General features: G+C 41.9%; 1 protein-coding gene and 1 pseudogene across 3 annotated transcripts in view; one reads left to right on the top strand and one right to left on the bottom strand.

Annotated features, from left to right (window-relative positions):
- Nucleotides 1-16,096, top strand: part of LOC309551571 (glypican-5-like) — a 500,453-nt gene that overhangs the window by 45,263 nt on the left and 439,094 nt on the right. For both annotated transcript variants that reach the window (XM_082252205.1, XM_082252206.1), the window contains exon 2: nucleotides 3,447-3,608. In XM_082252205.1, coding sequence (XP_082108331.1) covers nucleotides 3,447-3,608 — 162 coding nt within the window. The remainder of the gene's footprint in view (nucleotides 1-3,446; nucleotides 3,609-16,096) is intronic.
- Nucleotides 329-996, bottom strand: LOC309551576 (OCIA domain-containing protein 1-like; annotated as a pseudogene). Its single transcript has one exon. The product of its transcript is annotated as an OCIA domain-containing protein 1-like (transcript).

Raw genomic sequence — 16,096 nt, forward strand, 5'->3', positions numbered from 1 at the left:
CCTCCTCGGCCCGCGTCTCTTTGTCCTCCTGCCTCCTCCTCGGCCCGCGTCTCTTTGTCCTCCTGCCTCCTCCTTGGCCCGCGTCTCCTCATCCTCCCGCCTCCTCCTCCCTGCATCTCCTCGCCCTCCCGCCTCCTCATCGGCCTGCGTCTCCTCGTCCTCCCGCCTCCTCCTCGCCCCGCGTTTCCTCATACTCCCTCAACGGCTTGGGTAACGCAGGAAAGCGCGTTACTCAAGCCAAGTAAAGTAATTTAGTTACAGATGTTGCGAATGTAACGCGTTACATTACTACGTTACCAAAAAAAGGTTACCCCCAACACTGATCATAGGCACCCCTGTTTTTGTTCCTCAGCTCCTAGTAAGTCATAGGTGGTGGTTTAGCTTGTTTCTCATTATGATATTCAGGCTCTTGTGCAATGTGATCAGTGATTCCCGACGTGGAGGATTCACTCATGGAAGCACTAAATGGCACTTCTACAGGCCTGGATTTATACTGACTGGAAGGAGGTTCGGGTACAGGGGGCAGGGATGGTGAGGTGCAATATCATCATAGGAATAACCAGCATTCGGTCCTGGGCTGTGCAGATTTTTTGCTTTGGAGTACTGTGTTTGACGAAGCTGTTCAGCCAGTGGGGAATTCTCCAGTTTCATTAATTATTCTCTACAAACATTCATGTATGAAACTTTTCCTGCCAAATACCCAATCACACCGGCAAATGCAATTTTAGGAAATGCACCAAATCTTGTAGATGTTGTAAGGATTCCTTTGGAAATGAGGAGATGTGTGGTAACCATACCGTGTTGAGAAGGGAACAGATCTGTACCAAAAGCTCTCAGAACAACATTGCCTTATGGCTCTGGCCTCTTCTTCAGTAAAGACATAGCTATTCTGCATGCCAGGCTGGCTGTATTCTTCCTGCGGGGCGCTCATTTCTTCGACACAACAACCATCTGACAGCAATGACCTCTCTTCTTCAACAGGGACGTGTACACCAAACTCACAGACATATTGTATTAAATAATTTCTCCAGTGACTTGAAGAGAACAGCAGACAATGAAAGCATTGCAGAGGAAAAGAAATGCTCCATAAAACTTGTGTGCGCCTGTAGCAGAGACAGAAGCTTCCCTGTGACACTATCATGCTTGATTTATGGACCCTGCTAGTCACTGTAGTACAGTAGTCCAAAGTTTCTGTCAGAGTTGTATTTCTGTCTGTGTGCTCATTTCCTGACTCTGTAAAATGTATTCAAGAAATATGTAGTGCTATTGCCACCAGGACAAAAAAACACTGACAGCAATAACAAATATCAGAGTCTGACCATTTCTCACTCCACTAAAAATATGTTTTGTTTTTATCTGTGTCACCATCGGAGAGACTTCCCATCACTTCCTGTCAGGACCAGTAAGCCTGTGGATGGCAATAAAAATCTCCACCCATTTTACACAGTGTAAAACTTTAATTGTAGCAATACTGATTTAATAAATGTAAATGAAATGTGCATGTCTAGATCTAACAAAATGTAACTATATGTTATACATACCATATTATTTGAATATGACTTGGTATCAATCTCTTGTAATCTCTTTCATGGCACAACTCATGGAGTGGGAGGGAGAAGACCTGCAAATGAAAATAAAAATGCAGCAGAAATACCTCAGGTTCCCTCCCACACCAGACAAGCTCTGCTGTGTGGCAGAACTGTGTAAATCTCTGGAATGAATGGTCATAGATACAAATTCTTATGGCAGGAAACAACTCTTAGATATGCATTTATTTGTGCGTTTAACAACCTTCCTAGATTTCAGCTTTAACCACTTAAGCCCCGGAGGATTTGGCTGCTCAAAGACCAGGCCCTATTTTGCGATTCGGCACTGCGTGACTTTAACGGACAATTGCGCGGTCGTGCGACTCTGTACCAAAATGAAATTGATGTCCTTTTTTTCCCACAAACAGAGCTTTCTTTTGGTGGTATTTGATCACCTGTGCAATTTTTTTTTTTTTTTTTTGCGCTATAAATAAAAATAAGAGCGACAATTTTGAAAAAATACCAATATTTTTCACACTTTTTTATATGAAATTCTCAAAAAAAAATGTAAAAATCAAAATTTTTTTAACATTTCAGGCCAATTTGTTTTCTGCTACATATTTTTCGTAAAAAAAAAATTGCAATAAGCGTATTTTGATTGGTTTGCGCAAAAGTTATTGCGTTTACTAACTACGGGAAAGATTTATGTCATTTTTATTGTTTTTTTTTTAACTAGTAATGGCAGCGATCTGCGATTTTTTTGCGGGACTGCGACATTGCGGCGGACAGATCGGACCCCTGACTGACATTTTTGACACTTTTGGGAGTACCAGTGACATTACTACAGTAATCAGTGCTATTAATATGCACTGTTACTGTCAAAATGACACTGGCAGGGACGGGGTTAACTTTATTGGTGATCAAGGGGTTAAGTGTGTCCCTAGGGGTGTGATTTTAACTGTCAGGGGCGTGGCTTGTTAGATCATCACAGAGACATACAATCCTACATAGCAGGATCGCATAGCCTCTGTGATGATCTAAGGGAGAATGACAGACGGCTGTGTTTACATTAGCAGTCTGTCTTTCTCCCTCTCCTGAGGGAGATTGCGAGTGGCCGGTGGACATCGGAGCCGCTGGTCACACGTGCGGGGATGGCAGGGAACGAGCAGGGGCGGGAGCGTGCCGGCGGCGGCGCGCGTTTGCCCCCTACAGGCACGTGGGCAAGCGACGTACCGGTACATCACTTTGCCTGTAGGGGGCTGACTGCCACAGTATATAGTCATGCGGCAGTCAGCAAGTGGTTAAAGGGGTTGTAAACCCTTGTTTTTTTTTTCTATAAAATTAACAAATATGCCTATACTTACCTGCTCTGTGCAAACGTTTTGCACAGAGCAGCCCCGATTCTCTACTTCTGGGGTCCCCAACCAGCACTCAAGGCCCCTCCTTTTCATGGGGTACCCCATGGAAAGCCGCTTTCCTTGGGGGCACCCGTGCAGGCTCGTTCCTGAGTCTCGCTTCTGCGTCTATTGACACAGACAGCAGGACTTGGCCCCATCCCACCGCTGCCATGTCACTGGATTTGATTGATAGCAGTGGGAGCAAATGGCTTCTGCTGCTTTTAATCTGTCCAGTGAGGAGAGAGAGACAGCGGCCTGAGCCGCTGCACTCGTGCACATCGCTAGATCTGATCAGGCTCAGAAAAAGGGGGGGGGGTCTGGGGGGGACCTGAAGCACAGAAGGTTTTGCATAGGATGCACTAAGGTGAAAACCCTTGAGGCTTTACAATTATTTTAATACATTTAGCCCTTAAAGCTTCAAAATGCCTAATTTCTGTGACTTTATGAACATGGCATGAGCAGCCAAACCTTGCCAATATTTATAACCTTAATTTTTTTTCTCTTTCTTTATTGTATGCTATAGATTCTGATGTCCAGATCTGTGAGCAGAAGGCTCCCACGTGCTGTACCAGGAAAATGGAGGAGAGCTACCAGGCTGCAGTGAAGAGAAAGATGGCTCATAATATCCAAGCTCTGAATTTTGAGCTCAAATTCACGATTGTTGCACATGCATCTGCCTTTCAAGGTGAGGAACTGACAGCTTTAATCATGTATCAACACAGCAAACTTCTTAAGTTTTTGACTCTGTGAGGTTCAAGAGTTTCTGGAGCATTTGGTTTCTTTTCACACATGTGGCTGCCTACAAGAGCCTGATGTTTTCAAAACTCAAAAGCACAAACTCAAATTTATACACTTAACTGGTAAAACTGACTGTACACTATAAAATCTGATTATACAATCTTCTTTAGAACAACTATAGGCTATGTAGTGCAAGGGTCCGCCTGATTGAATGGTAATTGAATAGACCCTTTAGATCATCGTATTACATCGTTTTGGTAAATCTAAAAGAGATTGTACAGATACAGTACCTTGCAAAATTATTCATAACCCTTAAATTTTCCACATTTTGTCACGTTACAACAAAAAATGTAAATATATTTTATTGGGATTGTATGTGATAGACCAAAATAAAGTGGCACAAAATTGTGAGGTGGAAGGTAAATGATAAATGGTTTTCAAAATGTTTTACAAATAAATATCTGAAAAGTGTGACATGCATTTGTATTCAGCCCCCCTGAGTCAATACTTTGTAGAACACCTTTTGCTGCAATTACAGCTGCAAGTCTTTTTTGGTATGTCTCCACCAGCTTTGCACATCTAGAGAGTGAAATGTTTGCCCATTCTTCGTTGCAAAATAGCTCAAGCTCTGTCAGATTGGATGGAGAGCGTCTGTGAACAGCAATTTTCAAGTATTTCTACAGATTTTCAATCGGATTTAGGTCTGGACTTTGATTGGGCCATTCTAACACATTAATATGCTTTGATCTAAACCATTCCGTTGTAGCTCTGGCTGTATGTTTAGGGTCAATGTCCTTCTGGAAGGTGAACCTCTGCCCCAGTCTCAAGTCTTTTGCAGAATCTAACAGGTTTTCTTCTAAGATTGCCCTGTATCTGGCTCCATCCATCTTCCCATCAACTCTGACCAGCTTCCCCATCCCTGCTAAAGGAAAGCATCCCCACAACATGATGCTGCCACCATGTTTCACGGTGGGGATGGTGTGTTCAGGGTGATAGTTTTCTGCCATGCTTAGCATTTTGTTTTTAGACCAAAAAGTTCAATTTTGGTCTCATCTGACCAGCTCGCCTTCCTCCACATGTTTGCTGTATCCCCCACATGGCTTCTAGCAAATTGCAAATGGGAATTCCTATTTCTTATTCTTATTTCTTTCTTTCAACAATGACTTTCTTATTGCTACTTTTCCATAAAGGCCAGATTTGTGGAGTGCACGACTAATAGTTGTACTGTACCTTAGCTGTGGATCTCTGCAGCTCCTCCAGAGTTACCATGGGCCTCTTGGCTGGTTCTCTGATTAATACTCTCCTTGCCCGGCCTGTCAGTTTAGGTGGACAGCCATGTCTTGGTAGGTTTTCAGCTGTGCCATACTCTTTCCATTTTTTGGTGATGGATTGAACAGTGCTCTGTGAGATGTTCAAAGCTTGGGATATTTCTTTATAACCTAACCCTGCTTTAAACTTCTCCGCAGCTATATCCCTGACCTGTCTGGTGTGTTCTTTGGCCTTCATTATGCGGTTCGTTCACTAAGGTTCTCTAACAAACCTCTAAAGGCTTCACAGAAAGGCTGCATTTTTACTGAGAATACATCACACACAGGTGGACTTTATTTACTAATTAGGTGACTTATGAAGGCAATAGGTTCCACTAGATTTTACTTAGGGGTATCAGAGTAAAGGGGGCTGAATACAAATGCACGCCACACTTTTCAGATATTTATTTGTAAACATAGAAACATAGAATGTGTCGGCAGAGAAGAACCATTTGGCCCATCTAGTCTGCCCAATATATCTGAATCCTATGAATAGTCCCTGGCCCTATCTTATATGAAGGATAGCCTTATGCCTATCCCATGCATGCTTAAACTCCTTCACTGTATTTTCAGCTACCACTTCTGCAGGAAGGTTATTCCATGCATCCACTACTCTCTCAGTGAAGTAATACTTCCTCATATTACTTTTAAACCTTTGCCCCTCTAATTTAAAACTGTGTCCTCTTGTGGTAGTTTTTCTTCTTTTAAGTATGCTCTCCTCCTTTACCGAGTTGATTCCCTTTATGTATTTAAAAGTTTCTATCATATCCCCTCTGTCTCTTCTTTCTTCCAAGCTATACATGTTAAGGTCCTTTAACCTTTCCTGGTAAGTTTTTTCCTGCAATCCATGTACTAGTTTAGTAGCTCTTCTCTGAACTCTCTCTAGAGTATCTATATCCTTCTGGAGATATGGCCTCCAGTACTGCGCACAATACTCCAAGTGAGGTCTCACCAGTGTTCTGTACAGCGGCATAAGCACTTCTCTCTTTCTACTGCTTATACCTCTCCCTATACATCCAAGCATTCTGCTGGCATTTCGTGCTGCTCTATTACATTGTCTTCCCACCTTTAACCGGTTGCCGACCGCCGCACGACTATATACTGCGGCGGTCAGCCCCGGCCAGGCAGAGTGACGTATCGATACGTCACTCGCCTGTCACTGACTTGCGAGCCTATTGCGGGCGGGCGCGGCTCGTTCACAGACAAGTCAGTGCGTGTGTCCGGCGGACTCGATGTCCCCCGGTCACACTACGATCGCTCCTGTGAAGGGAGAAAGGCGGAGCGGCTTATGTAAACAAGCCGCCCGTCATTCTCCCTGGTGTAAAAATGAAGATCTGACAGTTCTACTATGTAGAACCGTTGATCTTTGCTTTTACACCAATAGCCATGTCCCTGCACAGTTAGAAACACGCCCCTAGGACACACTTAACCCCTCCCTGTCCAATAAAGTTAACCCCTTCCCTGCCAGTGTCATTTTTGCAGTAACAGTGCATATATATAGCACTGATTACTGCAGTAATGTCACTGGTACCCCCAAAAGTGTCAAAAATGTCAGTCAAGGGTCCGATCTGTCCGCCGCAATGTCGCAGTACCGCAAAAAAAAACGCAGATCGCCGCCATTACTCGTTAAAAAAAAAACACCAAAAATGACAAAAATCTTTCCCTTTGTTAGTAAACGCGATAACTTTTGCGCAAACCAATCAAAATACGCTTTTTGCGATTTTTTTTACCAAACATATGTAGCGTAAAACAATTTGGCTGAAAATGTTAAAAAATTTTGATTTTTACATTTTTTTGGGGGGGAATTTCATATAAAAAAAAGTGAAAAATATTGTTATTTTTGCAAAAATTACGCTCTTTTTTTGTTTATAGCGCATGATAAAAAAATCGCACAGGTGATCAAATACCACCAAAATAAAGTTCTGTTTGTGGGAAAAAAAGGACGTGAAATTCGTTTAGGTACAGCGTCGCACGACCGCGCAATTGTCCGTCAAAGTCACGCAGTAAAAAATCGCAAAAAACCCCCTGGTCTTTTAGCAGCCAAATCCTCCGGGGCTTAAGTGGTTAAGTCTTCTGAAATAATTACTCCTAAATCCCTTTCCTCAGTTACTGAGGTCAGGACTGTGTCAAATATTCTATATTCTGCCCTTGGGTTTTTACGCCCCAGGTGCATTATCTTGCACTTATCCACATTAAATTTCAGTTGCCAGAGTTCTGACCATTCTTCTAGTTTTCCTAAATCCTTTTCCATTTGGCGTTTCCCTCCAGGAACATCAACCCTGTTACATATGTTTGTGTCATCAGCAAAAAGACAAACCTTACCATCGAGGCCTTTTGCAATATCACTTATGAAGATATTAAACAAAATTGGTCCCAGTACAGATCCCTGAGGTACCCCACTGGTAACATGACCTTGTTCTGAATGTTCTCCATTGACTACAACCCTCTGTTGTCTGTCACTCAGCCACTGCCTAATCCACTCAAAAATATGGGAGTCCATGCTCAATGACTGCAGTTTATTGATAAGTCTTCTATGTGGGACAGTGTCAAAAGCCTTACTAAAATCTAGATATGCAATGTCTACTGCACCTCCACCGTCTATTATTTTAGTCACCCAGTCAAAAACATCTATAAGATTTGTTTGACATGATCTCCCTGAAGTAAAACCATGTTGTTTTTCATCTTGCAATCCATGGGATTGAAGATGTTCCACAATCCTATCCTTTAATAGGGTTTCCATTAATTTGCCTACTATTGATGTCAGACTCACTGGTCTATAGTTGCTCGATTCCTCCCTACTACCTTTCTTGTGAATGGGCACGACATTTGCCAATTTTCAATCTTCCGGGACGACTCCTGTTACTAATGATTGGTTAAATAAATCTGTTAATGGTTTTGCCAGCTCACCACTAAGCTCTTTTAATAATTTTGGGTGTATCTCATCAGGACCCTGTGACTTATTTGTCTTCACTTTAGACAGCAATCTTAGAACGTCTTCCTCTGTAAAGACACATGCATCAAACGATTCATTAGTCATCCTTTCAAGTGGAGGTCCTTCTCCTTCTTTTTCTTCTGTAAAAACTGAACAGAAGTATTCATTAAGGCAGTCGGCTAGCCCTTTATTCTCTTCTACATACCTTCCGTCCATTGTTTTTAATTTAGTTATTCCTTGTTTTAATTTCCTTTTTCCATTTATATATCTGAAGAATGTCTCTTCCCCCTTTTTCATAGACTGAGCTAGTTTTTCTTCTGCCTGCGCTTTAGAAGTTCTTATAACTTGCTGGGCCTCTTTCTGCCTAATCTTGTAGATTTCCTTATCTTCATTGCTCTGGGTTTTTTTATAATTACAAAATGCTAGCTTTTTATTTTTAATTGTTTGGGCCACTTCTGCTGAGTACCACAGTGGTCTCTTCCTTTTTTTGCTTTTACTGACAAGTCTAATGCAATTTTCTGTTGCCTTCAATAAAGCACCTTTTAAGTAGTCCCATTTCTCCTGGACTCCATGTAATCCGTTCCAATCTGATAAGGACTCATTTATGACTAATTTCATTTTTGAAAAGTCTGTTTTTCTAAAATCTAAAACTTTTGTTTTTGTGTGGTGAGACTCTTTCACAGTTCTTATATTAAAACACACTGACTGGTGATCACTAGATCCCAAGGTTTCGCCTACAATGACATCATATACCGAATCCCCATTTGTGAATACCAAATCCAAAATGGCCTCCCTCCGGGTTGGCTCCTCAACCACTTGTTGCAGAGACAACCCCAGTAGGGAATTTAGAATGTCTGTACTCCTGGTAGAACTTGCTATTTTGGTTTTCCAGTTTATATCTGGAAGATTGAAATCTCCCATAATGATAACTTCTCCTTTCATTGTCATTTTAGCTATTTCTTCAATTAGTAGATCATCTAGTTCTTTAACTTGACCATGTTTAACTTGAAAATGTTGAAAACCATTTATCATTTTTCTTTCCACTTGACAATTATGTGCCACTTTGTGTTGGTCTATCAAATAAAATCCCAATAAAATACATTTACATTTTTGGTTGTAATAGACCAAAATGTGGAACATTTCAAGGGGTATGAATCCTTTTTAAGGCACTCTATTGTACAAACAGATTGTATGATGTATGGCCAGCTTTAAATAAATGACTGCCCCCCCCCCCACCTACCTTCCCTCTTGCCTGCCCTGCTCAGAATAGGCCATATTGAGTTTCTAACAGAGGGAGACGGTCTGAAAGCAAACAGCTTCTTCTGTCAGCTCTCTTTATAAAGCCCTAATGCTCTATGAGAATCCTGCCTAATTAGTGCACCCTGTATTAAATGTTAATTTGTAAAATAAAGATGTATTTGTATATAGTGAAATAAAAAATATATATGTTTAGTATACCAATGGATAAGAATATAGCTTTAAAATAAAATGGACCCAGGACCATGATAATCCCTTTAAAATTATTGTTTCTCCAAGAAGTCTTCCTTAGATGTCCTATCCAGGAATGTATATACTGTAGAGAATAGGCTGTTTGAGCTGTGGAGACTCCTATGACTTTCCTGCGCTATCGTAATGTTATTCTAAACCGTTGTGTTGAGACGGGTGCATCAATGAAATAAGTAAATATACTATATGCTCCCCAAGGCACTAGCACATATTTGCCCCATGGTAAATACTAGCTCTGTCAAATCTGCATTACTGGTGAAGAAGACATGTTTTATCTTTTCATCCTATTTATACTGTGTGTGTTAGAGCTGCGGAGTGCAGTAGCTTGAATGCTGCTCAATGCCGTTATTAGCAATCATTTAATTAACTGACATTGTACTTACTTTTTGTCCCATTAATTGGATGTATCTGCATGTGCTTGACCCTAGAGCTTATTATATTTCAATTAGTTGTAGTGATTAATGAAAACATGCTTTCTTAGACCTACCGTAAAGAAATAACTTAATCCATTTATGTATTTATTCAAGAAACATAATTTACCTGAACTTTGACATTTAGAGGAAAATTTTAGGGTTTCTAATAAAAACAAAAAAACATCTACATTCACCTCTATGCTGCAGCATCGCTGTGATGTTGCAGGTGTCCTGAGTCAGCAATAAGATGAAAAACTGAGCTATCACATGACCACTGGTCACTCAGTTCTCAGTCTGCTCAGAGCAGAGAGCAGTGACTGTCAGTCACCCTTCCCTGCTCTGGCCCTTCAGTGTTCTAGCGGTTCCAGCTGGCTTCACCTCTCAGCTATGTGCTCTAAGGCAGAGCCAGTTGTCAATTAGGCAGCTGGGTGGATCCTGACAACATGGTCGGGATCCTTCTAGAGCCTGGAGTAGCTCTGCAACGTAAGCTGGTTGTCCTCTGATTCTGGGTCACAGTAGAGCAAAAGAATGTGTACTCATATTGCCCAAGGCCCAAAAATGCTTGGCCATACTTCTGTTTTAAAATAAATTTTTAAGTTGCCCTGAACCAGCAGGTGTTTACATAAAGTGCATATATTTCACTTTTAAAGGATATTGCCTTCCATAGACACACAGATGTAAGTACTCATTGATGCAATACTGACATTAAATTGATATTTAAGGCTTGTTAAAATTAAAAAAAAAAGATGGTATACTTACTTTCTCTGTGCACTGCTATTGCAAAGAGCGGTCCCTTGCCTCCTTGTTTGCAGTCGTGCATGCACGTCCTTCCAAGCTGGGCTGTGCATGTCCATAGACACACACAGTGGCGGTAAGCCACACCCTCTTTTTCTACTCACCTGAGTTTGACCAACAGCAGCAGCAGATTCACTTTAAGGTTCATTCAGATTCTCCTTTACAAGCAGCTCTACCCAATATGATATTTAAATGTTTTACGGTTGCTTACAATTTGGAAAACATAATGGTGTATGACTTAGGTTGGATTTTTTATTATGAGATATACCTTCCCAAATTCCCAGTTCTGCTCAACTGCTGAATCTTTTAGAAAGCCAATTGATGGTGTCATACTCCCATGAAGAATTCATCTTACGGTAGGTCAAAAAACTAAATTGAAAATCCAGTGATCAGTGACACCTAATCTCATTACTAGAGTATTGCAAAAATATAAGAAGTCCATTAGCCTGCTGATGGAAACCTTAAAGTGAATCTGTGGCCAGGCTACAGACATTCCAATATCCACAGATTTTTAGCACACAGTAAATGTTCTTAACTACAACCTTGCTGACCTTTGTATCTGCAGACACTGTGGAGTAATTAATCGAAAACATTCACAGCAGAAGTACTTCAACTTTTAGTGTCTCCTGCTCCACCCTCTCAGCAGTGACTTGGCACCCTTTCAGTCTTTTAATCTGTGTGCAAACACAGAGCAGGCACACAGGAAGAGAGAAGATTGCTGAGACCTGACTTGAAGAAATTCACTGCTTGTTCTGTGTTTTAAAGCTAATTTACAAAAATACTTAAATGTCCTGGATACAGGTTTCAATTTGAGGTGCACCTGTAACTTATGCAAGCAGGGCATTTATATATAGACTTGCAAAGCAATAGATACTGATGTAATACACCCCACAGCCAGTGCTAAAATTGGTGACATCTCCCCATTGTGTCCCCCCCCCCCCAACTATAACCCAAAAGTGTTTCCTTGTAAGATATCAGGGACATCTTACACTACTACAGGCATATCTGAATGTCTCAGTCAGAACCTAATAACATGACCATATAATCAAAGAAAGTACAGTGCTAAACCAAATTCGCAAAATAGATATCCCATAATAAACTTAACAAAAAATGTGAAGAAATATATATAACAATAATAAAATGACAGTGCAGTCCAAAGGAATAAAGTTTGCAGAATAGAAAACATACAGTATCTCACAAAAGTGAGTACACCCATCACATTTTTGTAAATATTTTATTATATCTTTTCATGTGACAACACTGAAGAAATTACACTTTGCTACAATGTAAAGTAGTGAGTGTACAGCTTGTATAACAGTGTAAATTTGCTGTCCCCTCAACACACAGCCCTTAATGTCTAAACCCCTGGCAACAAAAGCGAGTATACCCCTAATTGAAAATGTACAAATTAGGCCCAATTAGTCATTTTTCCTCCCTGGTGTTATGTGGCTTGATAGTGTTACAAGGTCTCAGGTGTGAATGGGGAGCAGGTGTGTTAAATTGGATGTTATCGCTCTCACTCTCTCATACTGGTCACTGGAAGTTCAACATGGCACCTCATGGCAAAGAACTCTCTGAGGATCTGAAAAAAGAATTGTTGCTCTACATAAACATGGCCTAGGCTATACTATAGGAAGGTTGCCAAGACCCAGAAACTGAGCTTCAGCACAGTGGCCAAGACCATACAGAAGTTTAACAGGACAGGTTCCACTCAGAACAGGCCTTGCCATGGTCGACCAAAGAAGTTGAGTGCACGTGCTCAGTGTCATATCCAGAGGTTGTCTTTGGGGAAATAGATGTATAAGTGCTGCCAGCATTGCTGCAGAAGTTGAAGGGGTGGGGGGGGGGGGGTCAGCCTGTTAGTGCTCAGACCATACGCCGCACACTGCATCAAATTGATCTGCATGGCTTTTGTTCCAGAAGAAAAGAATCTTCTAAAGGTGATGCACAAGAAATCCCACAAACAGTTTTCTGAAGACAAGCAGACTAAGGACTTGTGGTCTGATGAGACCAAGATAAACTTTTTTTGGTTCAGATGGTGTCAAGCGTGTGTGGCGGCAACCAGGTGAGGAGTACAAAGACAAGTGTGTCTTGCCTACAGTCAAGTATGGTGGTGGGAGTGCCATGGTATGGGGCTGCATGAGTGCTGCTGGCACTGGGGAGCTACAGTTCATTAAGGGAACCATGAATGCAAACATGTACTGTGACATACTGAAGCAGAGCATGATCCCCTCCCTTCGTAGACTGGGCCGTAGGGCAGTATTCCAACATGATAACGACCCCAAACACACCCTCAAGATGACCACTGCCTGGCTAAAGAAGCTGAGGGTAAAGGTGATGGACTGGCCAAGCATGTCTTCAGAATTAAACCCTATTGAGCATCTGTGGAGCATCCTCAAATGGAAGGTGGAGGAGCGCAAGGTCTCTAACATCCACCAGCTCTGTGATGTCATCATGGAGGAGTAGAAGAGGACTCCAGTGGCAACCTGTGAAGCTCTTGTGAACTCCATGCCCAAGAGGGTTAAGGCAGTGCTGGAAAATAATGGTGGCAACACAAAATTTTTACACTTTTAACTTTTTCACCTAGGGGTGTACTCACTTTTGTTGCCAGCGGTTTAGACATTAATGGCTGTGTGTTGAGTTTTTTTGAGGGGACAGCAAATTTACACTGTTATACAAGCTGTACACTCACCATTTTACATTGTAGCAAAGTGTAATTTCTTCAGTGTTGTCACATGAAAAGATATAATAAAATATGTACCAAAATGTGAGATACTATATATACTGTATCCCAGTGCAGTTAAAATTCGCAGAACAGGGTGGTGCCACCTTCTCTGCTTCAATACTCAATGTGAAAACCTTCCACCACGTGTAAAAATGACTGCTTACCAGAAGATATGGACTCAGTTACCCATACAGGTACTGGGTCAACCACGTTTTGAATGTGTCCAGGAGTGGTACTAGAAGACTCCATACGTTTCCACACATAACAACACGAGGAATCCGCTCCACATAGTTGGTGTCAAAACAATGCGTTGGACCATAAAGATAGAGAAAGGCTCCAAATAGTGTAAACTGTATCTCCAAAAATGTATATAAAAAAGTAGAAAACATACATCATTCCCAATAAACAAGTGCTTGTAACATCATCCAGTATACAAGATCATAGTTCAATGGCCTGAATAGTAGGAAACCAAATGCGTTTCATCTTCAAAGACATTGTCTGGGGTCTGAAGAAATTCTGGCCATTGCTTATAAATAAAACGTTTGAAAACATTTGAAAACGTTATAAGATGATGCCTCCCCTGAAGTGCTATTTCCAGTGATACAAACTGCACTCCACCTCTTATCCCGACTAGCGGTCTCCAGAGTGGTGCCAGCAGCAGGAAAGAAGAGACATTCAGGTCAGTGTGAAACAATACACTGGGTATAATAGTATAGGGCTGCTTTCACACTGATGTGCTGCGGTTTACCCACAGCGCAGGTGCAGTCCAGAGTTCCTGCAGCTTTTCTGCAGGTTTGCTGCACTTAGCCATAGATTTAAATTATATCCTGTGGGTTTGGTGCGCTTTCTGAATGCAGGAGTTTTGGTGTGCTTACAGAAAGAACACCACACATGCAGGGTATAATAGAAGTCAATGACAATGACTATGGGTGACCCTGGATAGTCGCAGATGGACAGGCTCAGAACAGTAAGGGTTTGTTTACATAGTAAAGATGTGTTTTTACCACCCATGCCCCAATCACACCTCCTTTAGCTGCAATGACTAGGGGTGTACGCATGTCACAGCGGCAGCTAGAGTTATATGCCCTGTCATGGTTGGTGAGTGTAGGCTGCTCTGCAAATGAATAAGGCCGCTCTGTAATTGCCCTGCAACCTTGTGCAGTACAGCAAACAATAGGTAAAAGCAGGCAGTGTTGTGTTGCTTTCTCACCACCTGCGTTAACCCCTTGGACCCCGCAGAAGCATGCTGTTGCAGGCACTGCTGCTCCTCTAAAAAGCCATCCAAGTGTGTTTGACAGGTAGTGAGGAGACAATATGTTGCCTCCTCACCCCCTGATTTAAATCCATGATTGCCGTGTAGTGCGGCAATTAAAGGAGGGTTAAAAAGGTGTAAGGAGATGACACTGTGCCTGCAGATCTTTGTCTTCTCCCATGTTGTTCAGATAGATCTCCACCTCTTTAAAGTGATTATAAAGTCCTGTTTTTTTTTTTTTTAAATAACAAACATGTTATACTTACCTGCTCTGTGAAGTGTTTTTTTACAGAGCAGCCTGGATCCTCCTCTTCTCGGGTCCCTCTTCTGTGATCCTGGCCCCTCCCTTCGGTCGAGTGCCCCCACAGCAAGCAGCATGTTATAGGGGCACCTGAGCCGAGCTGCAGCTCCATGTGTCTATTCAAACACAGCACTGCCATTCGGCCCCGCCCCCTCTCTCCTAAATGGGTGACTGACTTTGACTGACAGCCGTGGCAGCAAATGGCGCCGCTGCTGTGTCTCAGCCAATCAGAAGGGAGAGTCCCAGACGGCCTAGGGACTCATGGACATTGCTGGACAGAGATGGGGCTCAGGTAAGTATTAGGGGGTGCTAGGGAGGCTGCTTCACACAGAAGGCTTTTTATCTTAATGCATTGAATACATTAAGATACAAAAACCTTATGCCTTTACAACTCCTTTAACCACTTAAGCCCCGGAAGATTTTACCCCCTTCCTGACCAGGGGGTATTTTGCGATTCGGCACTGCGTGACTTTAACGGACAATTGCGCGGTTGTGCGACACTGTATCTAAACGAATTTGGCGTCCTTTTTTTCTCACAAACAGAGCTTTCTTTTGGTGGTATTTGATCACCTGTGCGATTTTTTGATCACGCGCTGTAAACAAAAAAAGAGCGTAAATTTTGCAAAAATAGCAATATTTTTCACATTTTTTTATATGAAATTCCCCCCCCCAAAAAAATGTAAAAATCAAAATTTTTTAACATTTTCGGCCAATTTTTTTTATGCTACCTATGTTTGGTAAAAAAAATCGCAAAAAGCGTATTTTGATTGGTTTGCGCAAAAGTTATCGCGTTTACTAACAAAGGGAAAGATTTTTGTCATTTTTGTTGTTTTTTTTCTTAATGTGTAATGGCGGCGATCTGCGATTTTTTTTGCGGTACTGCGACATTGCGGCGGACAGATCGGACCCTTGACTGACATTTTTGACACTTTTGGGGTTACCAGTGACATTTCTACAGTAATCAGTGCTATATATATGCACTGTTACTGTAAAAATACACTGGCAGTGAAGGGGTTAACTTTTTTTTGAAAGGGAGGGGCTATGTGTGTCCCTAGGGGCGTGCTTTCTACTGTGATTGGCTGTGGCTTCAGATGTATGAAGAGTGATCAACGGTTCTACATAGTAGAACCGTATGATCATCCTTCATACACAGGGGAGAATGACAGGCAGCTTGTTTACACAAGCTGCCTGACTTTCTCCCTCT

The sequence above is a fragment of the Pelophylax lessonae genome, assembly GCF_965119305.1.
Source record: "Pelophylax lessonae genome assembly, chromosome: 3".
Taxonomy (NCBI): domain Eukaryota; kingdom Metazoa; phylum Chordata; class Amphibia; order Anura; family Ranidae; genus Pelophylax; species Pelophylax lessonae.